Raw genomic sequence first — 18,634 nt, 5'->3', positions numbered from 1 at the left:
TGGGGGATCTCAGAGCCAGGTATTTTGAACGCACAATATATACAGAAGTATTTTATAAGACAAAATTGAAAGTAGTGGGGATGCTAGAAAGTTCTTTGAACGTGTCTGTAAAAGTTTGCACGCGAGATCTTAAAAGGTCTAGTTGTCACTGTGGGGTTATTAGGATTTTTTTTAAAGATCGGATGTATTACCCCAGTTGCATTATCTTGTTTTGCTGGGAATATAAACGCATTTGTGACATTTTGGAAGCTCTAGGGCTGTTGGTAATGCAACAGAACTAGAGGCACCCAGCTCTCATGTTGTAGCTTGAACCCACAAGATTGGTATAATTTCAAGATGTGAGAGGCTTCGGACGTGAGTGCCAAGATGCTGGAAATCTTGGAAATGTATCTTGTTTAGAAATACTCAGCCATGATTTCCTAGGGTTGTTCTTTACAATAGGTTTAAAAAAAATGTCATTACCAGGCATGCCAGTACAAAGACTGTCCGTTCGGAATTTAGCTGCTGCTGTTGTTTTTCTTTGGCCATCTTTGTGTTCTTTTCATTAGTGCTCAGGTCCTGTGGAAACGGCAAAATTCCGCCCATGCGTCTCTGATGGCAGAATAACGAGATGCTTTTAGTCAAATGGCTCAAATTGTTAACATTGGCACCTAAATAGTCCTCATTAGGCTTAGAATATTGACATACTGAGATCAGCGGAGTCAGTTTCTTTGCGTAGCTGCTTCAGGTTGTTTTCAGACTGGAAGAGAGTATTTTGTAGGTTCAAAATTGGAAAGGTGGTTTTTTGCATCCATGAGGCAGACTGGCAACGTATCTCTTTTGATCTAACCTCTGTAGGTCATCGTAGATTAAATGCCACAGGAAGATTATTCCCTAATTGATTATGACATCAAAACAGAGGTCCGTGACGTTGGGTAAAGACTAAGCTCAGGGAGGTGAGCGGTTTCTGAAGATGCAAAGTTTTAACTCTGCACATAACTGGGTGAGCTAAGAAAGGAGCTGGAAACTACCTGAGACAAACCAGACGACCTTGAGCATGGCATGTGATGGTTTTGCCTCGTTCTTCCTCATGAGAACTGGCAAATAAAGCTAATGAAATGCATGCAGCGATAAGTAGAGCTGACCTCCCAGGAGGGGACGAACCAAATTGCTGCTCCTAAACTGAATGTTCCTGAGGAAATTAATTGCACATCTCTCTTCTGGATGACCCCTGAGATCCTCACGCTGCGTATGATCGTTTCTGGGGAAATGCGGCTCCTGAAGTGATGTTGCTGACAGGGACCTGAGTGTGAGAAAGAGAGAAACAGTAACTAAAGCAGTAATTATTTGTTTTTCCCTGAGTGACAAAGGCTAGATTTGTTTCCCTGTTAAGGAATCTGAGCATCAGCTTGGAGGTTTCTGTGCACCTTCTCTGCTGGAAAGCAGGGAAAATGAGACATAAGATGCATGATATTGAAATAGCGAACCCTGCGCTGGGCCGAGAACTTAGGAACTCCTACGTGCGCTGCCAGCCAGATGTGAGTAATGCAGCCGTTTCCTCTTTGGACAGGTATGAAGAGTTGATGTTCTTTCTGCAGAGAACAGGAAGGATGATGCTGAGTGTTCGCACAGCCCGTTGCGTAACCCTTTAGTTCGCAGTTCAGCTTCATGCTTGCTGTTACCAACTGACATGCCACTAGTGCTCCTGGTGTGGTGGGAGAGCTATGCTGCGGGTTGTCTTGTACGTCCAGTGCCCCTACTGCGCTCAGCAGAGCAAGCGTGTAGGGTCCTTCCTATGAATGCGGACAGCCGTGGGGGTGCTCTGTAGCAGCTATGGCCAGGTGGAACAACACTATGTGCTTTTCCAGCTGCAGGGTTGAACTGCATCCCAAAGGGTGGGAAATTTTATCAGAAGAACAGGAGTGTTTCAGAACACGTTGAACTGCCAGACTGGATCTGCACCAGGCTGAGGTCTGTGCTTAAAAAGAGACTGGCTGCGGCATGGAGTGGGAGTGACTTCAATTGTTAGAATAAAGAACATCCCAAGAAGTTAAAGGTTGAATGACTTTGGAGGAGGAAGCAAAAGCTGCCTCCTAAGGTCATCCAAGCACGATAAATCCACACAGTCTTCTCAGAGAAGTTTCTTACTTGGCTAATACAGCAGAAGTTAAGCTGGGGATCTCCAGCGCCTGGGAAATGTGAGCTGGCGTAGCTTGGAGTTAGTTCTGTGATAGATTCAAGCATGTTATAGATTGCTAGATCTGTCTTTAGTATCCTATAGAGGTTATTGTTAGGAGCAGTAAACATACCTACCACGTAGGACTGAGGGTGGTTCTGAATCAAAAGGCTGCTTCTGACTCTTAGGTTGGTTTTCAGATCCTTTAACTGTCTCATTTGACCAGGCTGCAGCTTCAGAAAGCTCAAATCAGTGATGCTGGCATACTAACATAGAGCTTAGCCAATCCCTTTAACTCTGTATCCTGAATTGCAGAAGAAGATCCATTGTGTTCTCCATCAGAGATGGCACGTTTCAGGCCAGAACAAAAGAGCCCATTCCTAACAGTCCTCAGTTTAGCCGTTTTAGCCACAGAGCGTGGAGAAAAGTTATAAAAATAATTTTGGTCAGTAGTTGTTGATGGAGTTTCTCTTAGTGTTTCTGTACAAAATAGACTCAAGAAGAAAGACCTTCGTGCGCTTAGAATATATTTTCTGGTAATGATTTGATTTTGAAGCATTTTTTTAAAACAGACTTATAAAAATGAGGAAAACTTCACATCTGAGTCTTTTGTGTGGGAAGACCTGTGCATAGGAGCTGCACAGGTCATCCCACGCCTTGTCACTGGGTCTGTGCGCCATCTTCTGCATGGCTTTGATGGAGCTTCTGCTCTCTGTTTTCCAGGCAGAACCCAGACGTGCAGCTGCAGTTACAACAGAGACCACCTCACCACCACAGCCCGACTTCTTCCTTGACATCCCTGGGATCTTTGACTTTGCTTCAGTCTCCGCCGCCATCCAGGCTGTCCCCTTCCCAGCATCAGCAACCTCTGACTCCAAGCCAGGGAGATCCTGGCATTCTGCCACGGACCCAGCAGCCATTCTTGTCAAACCAAGTCCATCAAGGAGACTTGTACCGACTATGCCAGCCCTTCCTAGGCCCGCAGCAGCAGCAAGGCGATTCCTATTCAGTAATGTCCCGGGCTCAGCAGATACCTTCCCCGTATCAGCAGATGCAAGTAGATCCTTTTGCCATAGTTTCCAGGGCCCAGCAGATGGTGGAAATCCTGTCAGAAGAGAACCGGTCTCTACGACAGGAGCTGGATGGGTGTTACGAGAAAGTAGCCCGGCTGCAGAAGGTGGGTGTTTTTGGATATCAGGCACTCTCCGGTGTCTAGTATTGTCCATAATTGAATCATCTAATCTGCAGCTGTTACATTCCTTCCTTAAGGGACTGATTATCTACTTTAGTGTCTTTTATATGCAGACTGATTAGTCTGTATCCTGTCCCTTTGGGCAGCAGCTTAACTTTGTCAGAAGGTAGAATTCTGCCTTCAGTTTTATTCTAACAGCTAATTGACTGTGCTCAAAAGAGCATCCTCATCGGCTGTCTTGAAGAGGCCGACTGCTTGGCTTGCTTGGTTAAATTAAAGCTAGTGTTCTCATGTCCAGGATAGCAGCAGGCTTCATTTTCCCATCAGTCTAAAAGACTTTAGAGATTGCAGGAAGGGCCTGTTTGGAATGACATGAGACCATATCCACTCAAGGAGACAACAGGGGACATTGCTACAAAACCGGTTGGCAGGACAGTGTGCAAGACAAGCGCTGCTGCTATGGCTACATTAAAGACATTTGGACTGCAGGACTGAAACTAACACTTCTTTTGTCACTCCCTCAGTACCACACAACTTCCATGAAAACTTAGTATCTTGTTTTGGATCGAGCTATTTGCCACCTTTGGCTTTATGAAACGAGTAAATCATGCTAAAACGTTTTTAAAAAAATATCCCAGTGAGAGCCATCATTAACGTGCATGTGTAGAGGTACTTTCATTGCAGCCTCGTAGAAATAACTTCTTGGTTTAAAGGCGTGCAGCAGGTCAGCTTTGCTTTTGCCTTGCAGCTGTGAAAAGGCTGATGCTGCTTGTAGGTTAGGACTTTGTGGGCCTCGCTGTGCTCTTCACACTGAGCAGTCTCCAGGGCCGTAAAAATGTGTGGCTGCTTAAAACACTTGTTTGGGTTCAGGTGACCGGTGTGGCTTTCCACACTCATTTATTCCCTATGTTACCTCTTTCCAGGGACATGTGCTCGTTTTGTTGTATTTTTTTTGGAAGGTTCCTGGCCAGGAAATGCTTTAGAGGAATGTTTGACAGCTTCGTGATAATGAAAGAAGGATGAAAATGCACTTCCCTCCACCCCCCTGTTGATCGCTTGCTGTAGACAGTGCTGATGGGGTGCGCTGTCATGTGGATCCATACTTCCATAGCAATGCAAAACCATGCCTGGTCAGGAGAGTTAGAACTGAATCGCCTTCTGCTCTGGGTGATCAGAGAAGCTTTACACTGAAGGCTAGAAGGAAGGATAAAACATATTTTACTGCAAATGTTTCCCTCCCCCCATTTAGTAAATTGAATATGTAAAAGCACAACTAAGTTGCTGAAGTGTAAACATAGAACATTGGGAGGTTTTATTGTGAATTTTGGACCATAACAATTACAGATCTGCAGAGTTCATCAGTAATGCAAGATCTGCCGCTAGCATTTTTTTTAGCATAGTTTTGTCTGCCTTTCCTGTTTTACTTACTCAACTTGATATCACATTAGCTGTTTATATGAATGCTTTTTGCCCAAACTAACAGTAGTGCCAAACTGCCCCAGTCTTAGGAAAAAATAGATGACGTTTGCACTTCTTCAGTTTGCTATATCTATGCTCTGATCATATTGGGGAAACAGAGCTAGAGTCTGGAAGGAGAGTCCAGATCTTCGTTTCAGCCATTGGTATTCTTTATACAGAAGGATCCATCACAAACCCGAGACACTGTCGTTTTACTTAATGTATAGGTGTAGGTTTCTTTCAATAAAGAAAACTTGAAAGAAAGTAATCTCCTTTCTGAGACTGAATGAAAAGAATTGTTAGTGATAAAATAGTAAGTGCTTGTTTTCACTTCCACCGCAGCTGGAAACAGAAATTCAGCAAGTTTCAGAGGCATACAAAAACCTGGAGAAATCATCCTCTAAGCGGGATGCCCTGGAAAAGGCTATGAGAAACAAGCTGGAAGGAGAAATTCGTAGGCTTCATGATTTCAACAGGGATCTAAGAGGTGAATGAAGTAAAATTTCTGTTCTTCAATGTTGGTTGTTTTTTTTTTTTTTTTTAGTTGTTGTACTTACTTGGCAGGACAGTGTTTTGCTGCAGAATTCCCCGTGTCTGTTGACACAGCTAGAAGATGACAGGATACTCGGGTATATTCAGAGATCCTAAGCGCTTGCTGGGAGTATGAAAAAGACAGGTTTAGGAGAGTGCTGTAGTCTCTCATTTCCAGCCTGTTTCTCATTGAGAAGAAACATGTGATAAGCCAAATACCATAAACCAGATGCAAGCCTGGAATTCTCTCTTGCCTTATATCCTAGACGCAATTTGTACAATTTGTTCAGTTTATACAAATGGAAAGACGTTTTGCTGACTGCCTAATCCCACACCAGGCATGTTCACTTTATTTCCTGTCCAGTGACCCTTTTGCACTGACATACAAACTGCAGACTGTCTGTTCTTCCTGAAGGTCTTGTCATTTCTTATCAACATAGGCATCTGGTTTTTTGGATCTCCCTTCCTTTTCCAGAGTGAGATGTTATTTAGCGTCTGGTTCTTGCTAAGAGGCTGAGGCAGTATGATGGCTGGCAGTGGAGAGTGATGTGGAATGGTATGTGACCTTAACATGGGTCACAGTTGAAGCACTAGTTTGAAAAGCGAAAAACATCTGCAATTTGAGATGTTTAAAGGTGCACAATCAGTCTTTTAAACTGTAAGTTTAATTTTTTTATGAAAGCCTTCTGATTGTCCTGCATGTCATCTGCTCTCAGTGCCCCAAGTCTCTTACTAAGACTTTGTTCCCAGAAATTGTTTTGCATCCAAGAAGTAAGGCCGTACAGTGCCCAGTGCTATCGAGAAGGACAGTACACAAAGGCCTGCATTAAAGAATCTTATTCATAATAAAACACAGCATAAACATTTCATTCTTATTTTCCTAGACTGGTATAAATTTCTAACAGCCTGCAGCAGCAGAACTGTTAAGCTGTCCTTAGGGTTTTACACTTTTCCCTAAAGTCAGGTAATTGGACAACAGCGATTTAATCTTCTAACTATTAAGATTTAGTGGAGAATTGTAAGGGAATCTTTTAATTGCATGGGGAGATTTATTTGGGTGGAAAAAATAAGGTGTCTTAACATTTGTAAAAACTGAAAAAATAAATTTCTTATGTGTTATAATTGTTTAAAGTAATTTCTCTGGAACTTTATTTAACCCGTTGTGTCTCACTGAGAATGTTTTCTCAAGGATATAATTAGAAACATTTCAAAAGTGAGTGCCAGCTTCTGATAGGCTTTTTTCTTTTGGCTGTATAGAATTAGGAGATCCTGGCTTGCATTAGAAATGTCCTGAGCAGACGTGACTTAATGCTCGAAAGTTTTCGATTATTTACTGTCCCTTTTGTTGAAAAATTTTGCAGAACGTATGGAGACAGCCAACAAGCAGCTTGCGGAGAAGGAATTTGAGGGGTCTGAAGACAATCGGAAAACCATCTCTCAACTCTTTGCACAAAGTGAGTTACGCAATCATTACGGGTCAGTAGAAATGCTCCAGTCATCCTGGGAAGGATAACAATACAGCAGGTTAGCGTCGTTCAGATCTGTTGGTTGTCTGCCGGGACAGAAATCAGGGCAGTGACAGTTCAAAACTGGCAGTGGAGGAAGGAGAATTCCTTTTCTGTCAGTATGTAAAGTCCATCTGATGGCATTTGTTAGAGATTTCAGAGCAAATGTAGTTTGCAGTTAAACTGTAAAATTAGTGTTTACCCCATAAATGTACAGGATAATTTGCCCACCTCTTTTTTCCCCTGAAAGCTTTGGAATTAAACCTTTCCAGGCTGACGAGAGTTCTGGCCTGAGTTAAGGCCAGTGGGACTGGAACCTGGTAGGTGTCCTATCTCTTTCCCCTTTAATTTGCCACTGCCCTATCCAGTTCAGCAAAAATAAAGGGGGTGAACACTGCCTGCAGTATGCTGGGCTGGGTAAGGGTCACGAATTCTGTCCACAGCAGTGGATTTATCACAAGGCAAACCAAAATGACAGATGTGAAATGCTGCTTTTCCTTTGTACTGAAATGTCTTGAAGCCGACGGCGGCGAGCCAACTTTTCTCTCATCCCATAGTGTACTCCACCCTTCTGACAGTGCTCACTTTTCTCCAATTGTTATATAAAAAGGTAATGCAATAAAATTGCAAAATAGAGATTTTCTGTGGTGTAACACACACTGTTTCTACTCTGACAAATGCTGGTATCCCTCTCTTGTGTTGTCTTTAGCTTATTCCTTGCGGCTTACGTTGCAAGCAGATGGCTGTCAGGGTGTGAATTCAAAACTCCTGGTGGTAGTGGAAAGTCTGTGAGTTTAGTCTTGCATTCAGACTGGTTGGGTGGACTTTGAGGTCCATAGGTTCACCCAGAGAGGTGGGAATGTCAAAGCTGTGAGGCCTTACATTCAATTTCTCCTTTTGGATGAACATGAAAACCATAGTGCCACATTCCGTTGGTCCCAGCATTTCTAGGGGTGCTGTAGGCACTTGGCAAGTGAAGCAGTACTCATTTGGGGAAAAGTCTGGAACAAAACCTCGAAAAGCCTCGCTGCAAGCACTTACAGATTAACAGACTGCTGGCACTGATTGATACCTGCTGGCATAATGCCACCCTGTCTCATCTCTGCCCATTTTCTGCAATACATTTTAGCATGCTGACACTGTCAGCAATTCATTTCCTGGGTGGAGGAGAAATACTGGGTTGGGAGAGATGGGGAAAAGAATAGGCAAGTGGTGACATTCGCCTTCGTCCTTGTGTCTTATGTCACAGGCTTGCTCTGAGTTGCGGTTGGGGTTTGCTCTGCAAAGTTCTGGGTGCTGTTGGTGGACAGGTTTGTTTTGCAACCTGTGTGTGGGCTGCGTTGATTCCCTAGCAGAAGGGAATCTTTAGCTACTCCGTGTTGCTAAAGCTTTGCTCCTGGCTCTCTGCTGGCAGAAGAAAGGGAATAATTGTGGTCCTGTAAATATAGTTCTGCACATGCTTGCACAAACGGGCCTGTGTACTCCATAGGCAGTCTGTCCTAACACCCAGGATCTAGTTCCTGTTTTTCAAGCCTTCCACTCCTTGTCCTCATTCCTTTGTCGTGGGATATTGGTTTCTGGAATGCAGTTTCTCTGGTGTCATCAGTGCTGGGTGTAGATCACTCCAGGGAGTATTCTGTGGTTATGTATCCAGCAAGTGTGTTAATGTTATCATTGTAGCTGGTTGGCTTGAGCTGGGAATGCCAACATAGACAGAGGACATCAGCTCTGTGTTGTGGCTTTGCTTTACACCCCTGTGTGATAATTTCTCCAGTCCCCAATTATTTTATCCTATTTATTTTTTTAGGAAGGCAGTTGCTCTGTTCCTGAAACACACAGCATAGCTGCTCCCACTAGGTCCAGCTCTTTCTGGAGAGCAGCAGAAAAGGACCAGCTGCTGTGCTTGGGTGGCTTTAAAGCATCAGACATGAACCCTCCGTGCTGGGCAAAAGGCTTTCTTGAACTGCAGGTCTGCTTTGAGCAGTGACAGAACAGATACATGTGCCTCAGTTCTGGCCCAGGGCATTGTTTTCAAGGGCAGCAGAGGAAGACTGAGGAGTCCTCATTGCTCATTGTTTTCTCACTCCTCTGATGGTACTGCCAGCAAAGTGGGACACCTGGGTGTTACTTTGAGAAGGAGGACAGCTGCCCCAGGCAGAACAGCCTTCCTGTTTGTGGGGTCAGCGTGAAGAAAAGGAGCACAAGTTTTTCAGGCACAGAAGTCTGCCATCTCCTCTCCCCAGCCTGGGATATTAAAATTACCCAGTTTGTTTTCCACCGCTGAAAGCTCAGAGGTAAAGAGGTGCCAAGTTTCACTAACCATCCGCATAATCAGAACAAATTACCTAACTGTACTGAGTGATGCACGTTCTATTCCTTTTCGCTGGCATTGTGGCACATTGTTACTTGAAGATACCATGCTTGTTTTTCAGGGTTACAAGTCCTCTTCCTTGAAAGCCATGTACTTCCCCCCCGCTGCCACCCCCAGCACTAGATTTGCATTCTCTCTGTTGTGGGAAGTTCCAGTACAATCTTTCCTTCACCTCTGCAGGGAAAGACTCCTGAAAGCTGAGTAGAGACGAGTGCTGTCCATTGATAACTCTCACTTTGTTTTGATAGACAAGGAAACACAGAGGGAAAAAGAGAAACTGGAAATAGAACTGGCTGCTGCACGCTCCACCAACGAGGACCAACGAAGACACATCGAGATCCGAGACCAGGCCTTGAACAATGCTCAGGCCAAGGTGGTGAAACTGGAGGAGGAGGTAAGGGTGCTAGCAGAGAGAAATTAGGGTAGCTTGGGTTCCAGTAGAAGTGACTGTGGGAACGAGTTTGTCTTGTGCAAATTGTAAGGAAATCTGCTTGCTTCAAAGCTATTTATGTCGGCTTAGCTTTGTGTTGGTTCGCTACACCACTGAACTGTGCACAGATAAGCCACAAATCTCTATTTCCTTGGAAGTGCTTTTGTCTAAGCAGCCATATTTTGTTTTCTTTTTGTTTCAACTGATAAAAGTGGGCTGAAACTGAAATCCTAGCCCTGGCTACCTCCTGAACTTGGCAGAAATTCAGATCTGGATGGACTTTTAACTAATATCAAATGAATGCAGCTTGTCCCCTTGCCAGGTGTTCCACTTACACCAGGGTATCGTGGTGCACAGTGCAGATCACTGTATGTGCCCAGCATTCGTAATAAGCTGGGCATGACCTTGGTTGTTTTCTCTCCCTTTCCTCCCAAGAGGGGATAATGCATTTGAGCTGCTTAGCAGGGCAGCTTTCACAGCAGTTTCTTTTGTAGCCTTGTCCCTGCCCCTCACACACGGCTCTCACCTCGCTGCCCTTCTGCGTCATAGTGTCCGTCCTCTTTCCTCTGGCCCACTCCTTTCCTCTCAAAGGCTCCATTTCCCACTCCCAGCCTCTGCTTCCTTTACTCCTACTCTTCCTCCGCAGAGAGCCTCTGGAGGAAATCTCATGACCAAACACACTTCCTCCACTGCAGATTTGTTCTCTCCTCCTTCAGGTCTGCCATCTTCCTGCCTACTAGCCCTCACCATCACCCTCAGCTGAGCACCGTGCCTATATCCACCAGCATCTTGCTGTCCTCAGAGACATTCCTCAAACCCTCCCCTCCTCTCCTTCTACTCCTCTCTTCATTCAGGATCCCATTGTGCCAAAAGAGGAGTAATGATCAAATACAAAGTGAACATACTCCTATCTTACCTTGCCTGCCTTCTTCCTCTCCCAGGTACAGATGTAGCTGGATTCTTAATTTTAGCCTGCTCTTCTCTAAGCTCTGTATTTGCCTCAGTAGCCCTTCCCCTGAACCTTCCTTTGTTTCTTTCCCTGGTGTCCTTAATTTTTGCCCCTTGCAGCACCTTTCTTTTAATCTCTTCAGCTTCACTTAAGCCATCCCTCAATCAGTCCCCTCCTGGATCTGCTCTGCTCATTCAGGTTGCTCTTGCAGGGTTACCTGTCATCGTACCTTATTAGCCTTTCTCCCCAGTGCTTCACCTCGCTTTCCTTTCTCCACCACATCAAATTCAAGCAGTTCCTCTCTGCTTTCCAGGTCCCTCATGGTTTACCCAACCCTGTTTCTCTTCTCCCCTTGTTGCTGAGAGGATTTGTCCTTCTCAATTTCCAACCACCCCTTCCTCCCCACCCCAAATGAGCACTTCTGTGCTTTCTCCCAGACTGTCCTCACCTTCACTGCAAACACCAGCAAGGCCACTTTGAAGCATGCCTTGCTGTGGTGCTGACAACATGGTTGGCAGGGGTAGGCCACAGTTCATGCTAACCCAGAGACTGTCTCCTTGGCCTGCCCTATGTGTGTGTTTCCGCCTGTTGTCTCCAGTCCCAGACTCGGGCTGTGAGCTTTGAGGGCATGGAGCTTTCATTCCTACAGCACTTAGCATCACCAGGCTGGGATCCATCACTGGGGAACCAGGTTCTGTGCAGTACAAATTATAATAATAAAAAAAGAAGAACAGAGTCAGAGGAACGCTTAAATATCACTGGCCACGTTCAGCCTTGTGCACAGTTGACAAGTCCATTGATTTCACTAAAATTGCAGCACCTCCTGGCAAGGCTGACTTACACCTTTGTTGCTCAGGGGGACAGGGAGCATTAGGTTATGGGGTAATTTAAACATAACATAATTCTCTTTGGCTCTAAAACTAATCTATCATTTGATTCTGCAATGTATTGGAGCTCTTTGTCTTTCATTCAGATTTCAGCAGCTTATTACACTAAAAGTCTGATGGGTGACTAATTTGAAGTACCTAGGACATCCTTGTGGCTTCTCTGGAACCATTCACATGCTTGGAGTCAACGTGCAGAGAGGTGCTGTGGTCAGCCAGCACACACAGCACTTGGCCAGGTTGAACCTCTGTGTAGGGACTAATATTGGCTCCCTCACAGTAAAGTTGAAGCCTTTAGAGATAATAATAATTGTACATTTTCTTTTCAAAAGACCTCTCTCGTTTTACTAGAAGAATTGGGCTCAGTGCTTTTGCAAAGTATTTCTGCCTAAGTAGAATAGTAAAACAGGTAAGTAACTCTGGACTAGATTGCATGATAGCTTAAAACCCACACATATGCTGATATAGAGTGAAATGCCCTGGTCTCGACTGCATGAGGGCTTGTGGTCGCTTGCATCCAACCTTTGCTCGAATCCCAGGGTGCGCAGGAAGTGCCACCCTTCCTGTTGTAGATAAATATGGAAGCGTCTCAGTGAGGGAGCAGGAATTAACTCTGCTTTTTCCTAGAGGTGAGGGGGAATAAGGGGAAACAGAAGGGGTAAAGAGTCACTTTTGCAGGTTTCCCAAATCACTTGTTAATGAAATACTTAGGATTATAAAGCATTTGTTGCCTCATTAGTGTTAAATTGTGGGAACTTCTCAAATCCCCGAGCTGTTTGGTAACTTTCCGAAAGACAGCCAAGCAAGCTGTTCAGTGCTCAGGGCACCATTTAGAAGGGACTGTAAATGTCAGCCTGAGTTAGTGACATTCAGTGACCAAGATATATGAACAATTTGTCAATTATTTCTTTTATTCCTGCCAGCTTAATCTGAGTTACTAGTCCCTGTAATTGTCAGGAATTTCCAAACCAGTCCTGCAGAAGAGGGTGGAGTTTCTTACGCTAAGGTTTGGCAGCCACTCTGGCTCAGGGCCTGAGGGGGGTGTGCATGTTTCAGTTGTTGCATCCTGTAATGTAAGTTTTCAGCTTTTTTTTTCCCCCTTCCGTTTTGACTTCCTATTAAGCAGAGTTACCCTGCCTTATATTCAGCAGATCCTTTATAAAAAGAATATTTCCGTTCTAGTGAGTGCTATAAGCCATATATCACTGCAGCTGAATTTAAATGTTGCATTGGAATTGGAACTTCCAGATTCTTTTTAAACTGAATTGCCAGTTTGGGCAAAACCACCCATCTGTAAAATGTAGATACTTGTCTACTTTAATGGAGCTTTGAGAGCTTTTATGTATATTGCATTTTAGCATGCATGTTAGAGGGAAGGAAGAGATAAAGGGATGCTAAATGTGATGGAGAGAGGAATGATCTTGGAGCTACCGAAGTATAGTGCGAAGCAGTTGGAAGCAAAAGTAGACATCTGCAGAATACTTTCCCTGGTCTGTTAGCAGGGGTGAAACGACTTCAAATTTAGAACAAGCTGCCATTAAAGTTTTAGATAGCATGGAGTTTATTTCTGCAAAGTGCTAAAAAGGGTGAGTGATCATGGGTATTTAAAACAAACTTAAATATGTCTGTGAACAGACTTGCTAAGTATGTATATGTTTTATATGTAATATTTAAACTTAACTACTTCGCTACTATACATAAAGATACCCTGTAATTAACCCCTATTTTCATTTCTCCATTTTCATTCTTCCCTTAGTGGATGTTCCACAGTTATGCATAAGTCAGCAGCTTATTAAAATGCTTTCTAGTGAAGTATTAGTCTGGTTTTTAAACTTCAGATTATTTTCATTACATGCAATAAATCTGAGATAAATTGCATACATTTGAGGTAAAATCCATGTTGGCTTGAAAACAGATATCAGAGTCAGAAATTGTTAGTGATAATATTTGCAGCTAAAGCAATGAAAAATTCTCATTTTGGAGCACGGATTGCCATGATGGTCTTAATTTTGATGTAAACATTTGAATGGCTGCAGTGTGCAGCAGGTGAGTAGCTGGTAGGTGGTCACAGGTGGCCTGTATGTGTGAGCTTTTAAAATAGTCTCATTACCATGCTTTCACCAACATCTGCTAGCGTACACCTTGAGAGCCTTTAGCAACCAGAGCAGCTGGTTAAACTTCGCTTTGCTCTGGGCCAAAGGCAGAATTGCTGGCTTTACAGAAAGGACCATCCCGAGCAGCCTGAGACTCTGGGTAAACGCTGGCTTACTCTGAGTCCTTACCAGGCTTGTAATATTGCAGGAGGGAGTTTGATGCCAAATACTTTATCTAACCACAGCGGCTGGATGTCGAGGGTACAATTGCTACTGTTTTTACACTTTTAAAAAAAAAAAGGAATTTCCAGTACTTTTATTGAACTTGGTCGTTTCTGCTTGCCCCGGTTAATTCATACCATGGAAGACCACACTTCAACTTAAAAAATGTTTGTGGGTTTTTTTTATAGTAGTGTAACTTGTACTCCTTTGCTCCACCGCTTTACAAGCCACTGTTTTAATGAGTGCCTTAAGGAGACAGCTTTGAAAAATAGTGACTACCACTAAGAAGATATAAATATCTACGCTTTGCCGTCCTCATGCACACACCTTGCAATGGAAGGAGAAGCCAGGCATCCTCTCTAATGGGTGCAAATTGGGGGCTGGGGGAAGGGAAGAAGTTTGTATGAAATATCTTGTCTAAATTGGCTTGTATTTAGAAGCTATAAGATCTTTCAGCCATCAGAATTCACGATAAACCAGATATCAGAGCTAAGATATTATACCCATTTCCCACTCAGCTATTGTGGAGAGCAATAGCGCACTATTTCTGATAACACTGAGGGTTCTGTCTGGGGGGAAATGTAGAAACGTTCATTTCCAAATGACATCTATTGTACTTCATATGCTGCGTCTGAGATACTTTCAGAACAGAGCTCTGACTTGTAGGGCGGAGACCCAAAGGAGAGTTTGTGTGCTTGAAGGCTCGTCTGTTTTTTTCCAGTCACTTCTCTGGGTCTATAAAAAGATATTCCTGGTCTCCACAGCTTTGTCTCACTTAAATGCTTAGACTCTCTACATAACTACTCCTTTCAGGACAGAGATGCTTTTAAAGGGGACGCTTTTTGGATGGCTTATCATTCATGGATGGGTAGGGTGGAGAGGAGAGAGAACCCCCTCTCTTCCCTGCAGCTAGTGTGTGTGTGTGTCTTTAATGGCCTGCATTCTTCTAACAACGCAGAACTGGCTTTTTATTGCCGTGTCGCTACCTCTCATACTGTTAGTAATTTTCCAGAGGTGGCTTTGAGAGTTATAACTTATTTTAACACAAACGGAGAGACATTATGACATTCCCATGCAACAAACACTATTCCCCAGCAAAGGGATAGTGTTACCAAATTGCTTCAGCCTGAGTTCTTGCTGAGGCCAGTGGCGCCTTACTGGGCCTGAATTCAAACAAACTGAGGGTTCAAAGGCATCCTAGAGGAATATATTCCAACTGCAAGAGGGAGAGGTGGTTTAAACGTGCTTGCTGTCTTTTTTTTTTTTACTACATTTCTGCCATAGCAGGCAAATTCTTGTGGGGAAGCACATTTTCGGCTGCATCTGAATGGATTCAGCTTTAGGATAAACCCAGAATGTAATGAAAACACCCTGAATATATTAAACAAAGGACTTTGAAGACATCAGAAATAGTGGGTGGGAGACAAGCAGATGCTGACGGGTGTTACCAATTTGCTGAAATAGGAGCTGTCCAAGATGAAGAGGGTAATGGCTGGGTTTGTCAAAATGCCTGGGAGGGTTTCTGAATCATTGCTAGCTATGCAGGAAGTCTTCTTCCCCAGAAAAACTCTTTGCTGAGTAACGCATCTGGAAGCGATCAATCTCTTGACAAAAGATCCTTCCTTCCCCCTCACCTGCTATATCCAGGACTGCGTTTGTCCTGCAGAGGCAGCTCCGGTCCGGAGGATGCCACAGCCTCTGCCTCCCTTGCTCCTAGTGACTTGGCAGTGAAAATTCCTCGTTCCTGTATGCCCCTGCTCCCTCTGCGGCGTGCATGAAACCTCCATGCCCTCTTCCGAGCCTTTCTTCTGCAAGGAGCTGGGATCCCTGAAAGAGATTGCATGGTTTGTCGAAGCCTAAATCAAATGAAGTAACAGGATTTGTTTGGCTTTTAGAATGTTAATCCCTTTTCTGCTGGGCAGTTGTAGTAATAATCAAATGTCCCTGTTTCTGACAGGAACGCTTTGTCCTTGGCCATTGATTTTAGACCATGCAAATGCTCTCTGTAGCAGCGAAGCCTGCAGGTTGTCTTAGGAAGTCTTTTCTCCTGCGAAAAGACTCTGAGGACTAGTTTTAGTTTTCTAGCTTTAGTGAATTTGTTTAATCATTTCATCCCTGTACGTTTGGAGTGGTTGATTCATTTTCCAGTGCTGGAAGTCCTGCAGTTTGGGGATATTGGTGTGCGGACATTTTCAGGCAGTAAATCTTTCTGACTAACTTGGAAGCAGATTGCTCTTCAGGTCAGCCAGACTCTTGGGAGCAATGAAGCCGCTGAATCCCAAGGGTATCCTGCTCCTCCCAGCTGGCTCTCAACTGCAGAAAGCAATCTTGACAAGGGATAGAGGAAATAAAATGAAGACAGAAATACTTGATCGGGAGGCCAGGGAGTCTTTCAGGGGTATGCCCTGCATCAGTTTGCACTTTGGTGTACTAGATTCCTGCAGAGTCCCAAGCCAGTCCTTGCCTTCTTTATTTTTCTCACCCTCAGTTCTGTTGCAGAATTTACGTAAACATCGTAGTGGATGTGAACTGGAGAGTGACTCCTCTTTGTTTACAATGGTCTAATTAGAAAATCTTGTTGATAGAGGTAAAGCCTGACCTCTGATACTTGGTTAGGACATTTTCCAAAGCAGTCAGGGATTGACCTGGAGAAGATACGCACACAATTAAAGTTGTGCCATGTGCTGTAGGAAATGCTGGGAAGGGATACAGTCACGCTGAAGCGCTCTGCTGTACTTCCAGACGTGCACTGACGTTACTTGAGATCTTACCGCCTTAAAGAGGTGTTATAATAAAGATATTATTATGAGTAAAATGCTCTGCATTTTCAGAGCACCCTTCAAGGCAAAACAGTTACAACGCATTATGTCAGCATGAGCTTGTTGCTTAGTTAAATGCAGTACCATCAAAAGGAAAATTACTATCTTGTCAGATTTATTTAAAATTATGTACCGAAGGGAGTGACGGCATCCTTGTAAAGCTTCAGGAATGAACTCTTATCTAGAGCACGTGTTCACTGCAAGGCCTGTTGCAGAGGAGAGAATTCCGGCGTCCTTTGATGCCGTCTCCCCCATGGTAGATGTTCCTGTGGCCCTTGGCACTGAGCAGCCAGTTTGGGTTCTTTGCTGGAAGAGAGAGGGTGGGGAATCCATGGCAAACGACCAAGAACAAGCCTCAGCATGCTGCCTTTTTTTCTTCCTCCCATCTCAGCACCTTGGCAATACTCAGGAAACTCTGTTTCCAATTCCTGTCTTAGGAAAACACGATCGTACTCTCAATTTATGGTAATGAAATCCCTCTGTGCTTGGAAGAATTATTCCTGATCCTCTTTACATTGAGAGGACAGATCAAGTCAGAAAGATTTTTAAAAACAGCAACCTAAAAATTAGACTTCAGTGCTACCACTCCTGGAGAATCCTGGTTCACAGAAAGGTACGTTGTTCCTCACAAACACTGGCAGTAGCAGAGGTGACAGAGCTGGAAATGAATGACACCGCTGGAATATGCAGTGGGTTGACTGAGTGCGGTGAGTGCATGAAATGAAACAGTCTCATATGTAAAGGATAATTGTGTCAAAAGACACATTGGGAAAGGTGGCTTGTCTGGAGCACATGCAGCTTTAAAGCTTACTGAACATCTGTGTTCCAAAAAACTGAAAATTATTTGAGAGATTCCTGAATTAATTCTGGTTTTAAGCCATTAAAGAAAATACATGCACAACCCCCAAATTTTCTAACATTTCTACTTCTTCCTGATGGTGGAAGATGAGGTGTATTTTGTGAAGGGGAAAAAAAGGTTGTCTTTATGAAAAGCCACTGAACAAGCCGTGCCTGTACTTTAGGTCTGGTGCATGAGTTAGGCATGTGCGGGCAGTGCTGGTAAGTTGGGCAACAGCCCGTGTTGCAATGTTTCACCTGCAGGTTCGGCTGATGGGAGCACTTTCAAAGTGAACGTTTCAGTGGAATTTCTGTGTCCCAATTCTTTTTTGGCTGGGCTCTTGGTATCCTTTGAATGCAGGCCAAAACGCTAATCCATGCATATGCATACTCAGGTTTATTAATTATGAAACTAGTAAAATGTTGTCAGCGGCTACCTTTTGCAAGGAGAATTTTACCTCTGTGTTAAAAAGCTTTTCAGAAATTTAAATTTTTTGTGGTAGGTAATAAGAGACCAAATGCCTGTCCTTCCTTCCATAATTTTTTATATAGAAGAGCAGGGGAGGAGAGCTGATTTTCAAGAGATTATTATTCAGCTCAATGCATGATATTTCACTGTTAGCCAGTTTATTAGGTTGTTCCTTACTCTTGTCCAGGTCAGTAAGTTCATATGCAAAACCAAGACACCGGGTGCTCTCCATTTCTAGGTTCTGCTGCTGACTCATAGTTTATCATTTTTGGCCAGTTACATAACTACTATGAGCTGCTGTTAATCTAAGTGTAAAACTAGTGCATTAATATACATCTTATTGGAGTCTGAGAAAGCTTAAATCAGTGTTCTTAAGCACTATGATCTGGGATAAAAAGATCTATTAAGTATACCATTTTTATTGATTTTCTGCAGAGCAGCAGTGGAATATGAGGTTGTATTAAAATGTTCTTGTCCCTCCCATTCCAAACAAGCTTGAAATCTTGAGCAATCAAAGAAGAAAAATACCTTTCTACTGTACATGCACTGGTGGGAAGGCCTTTGGCTGGATTACTGACTACTTATTGTAACTTTTATTATAAAATATTTGTTTGGGGAAAATCCTCTAGGGCAGCAACATTCATGCTGTGAGATTAGATGCCTGCTGACTTTATGAAGAGAAGAAAAGGATACCATGTCTGGGATTAATAGTGTTTGGA

General features: G+C 43.6%; 1 protein-coding gene across 2 annotated transcripts in view; it reads left to right on the top strand.

Annotated features, from left to right (window-relative positions):
* Positions 1-18,634, top strand: part of AMOT (angiomotin) — a 62,643-nt gene that overhangs the window by 32,592 nt on the left and 11,417 nt on the right. For both annotated transcript variants that reach the window (XM_082323405.1, XM_082323406.1), the window contains exons 4-7: positions 2,879-3,332; positions 5,148-5,292; positions 6,698-6,790; positions 9,461-9,606. In XM_082323405.1, coding sequence (XP_082179531.1) covers positions 2,879-3,332; positions 5,148-5,292; positions 6,698-6,790; positions 9,461-9,606 — 838 coding nt within the window. The remainder of the gene's footprint in view (positions 1-2,878; positions 3,333-5,147; positions 5,293-6,697; positions 6,791-9,460; positions 9,607-18,634) is intronic.

This window comes from Platalea leucorodia (assembly GCF_965183815.1).
Source record: "Platalea leucorodia genome assembly, chromosome: 10".
Classification (NCBI taxonomy): Eukaryota; Metazoa; Chordata; class Aves; order Pelecaniformes; family Threskiornithidae; genus Platalea; species Platalea leucorodia.
Note: the sequence above shows the minus strand (reverse complement) of the source record. Positions and strands in the feature narration are given on the sequence as shown.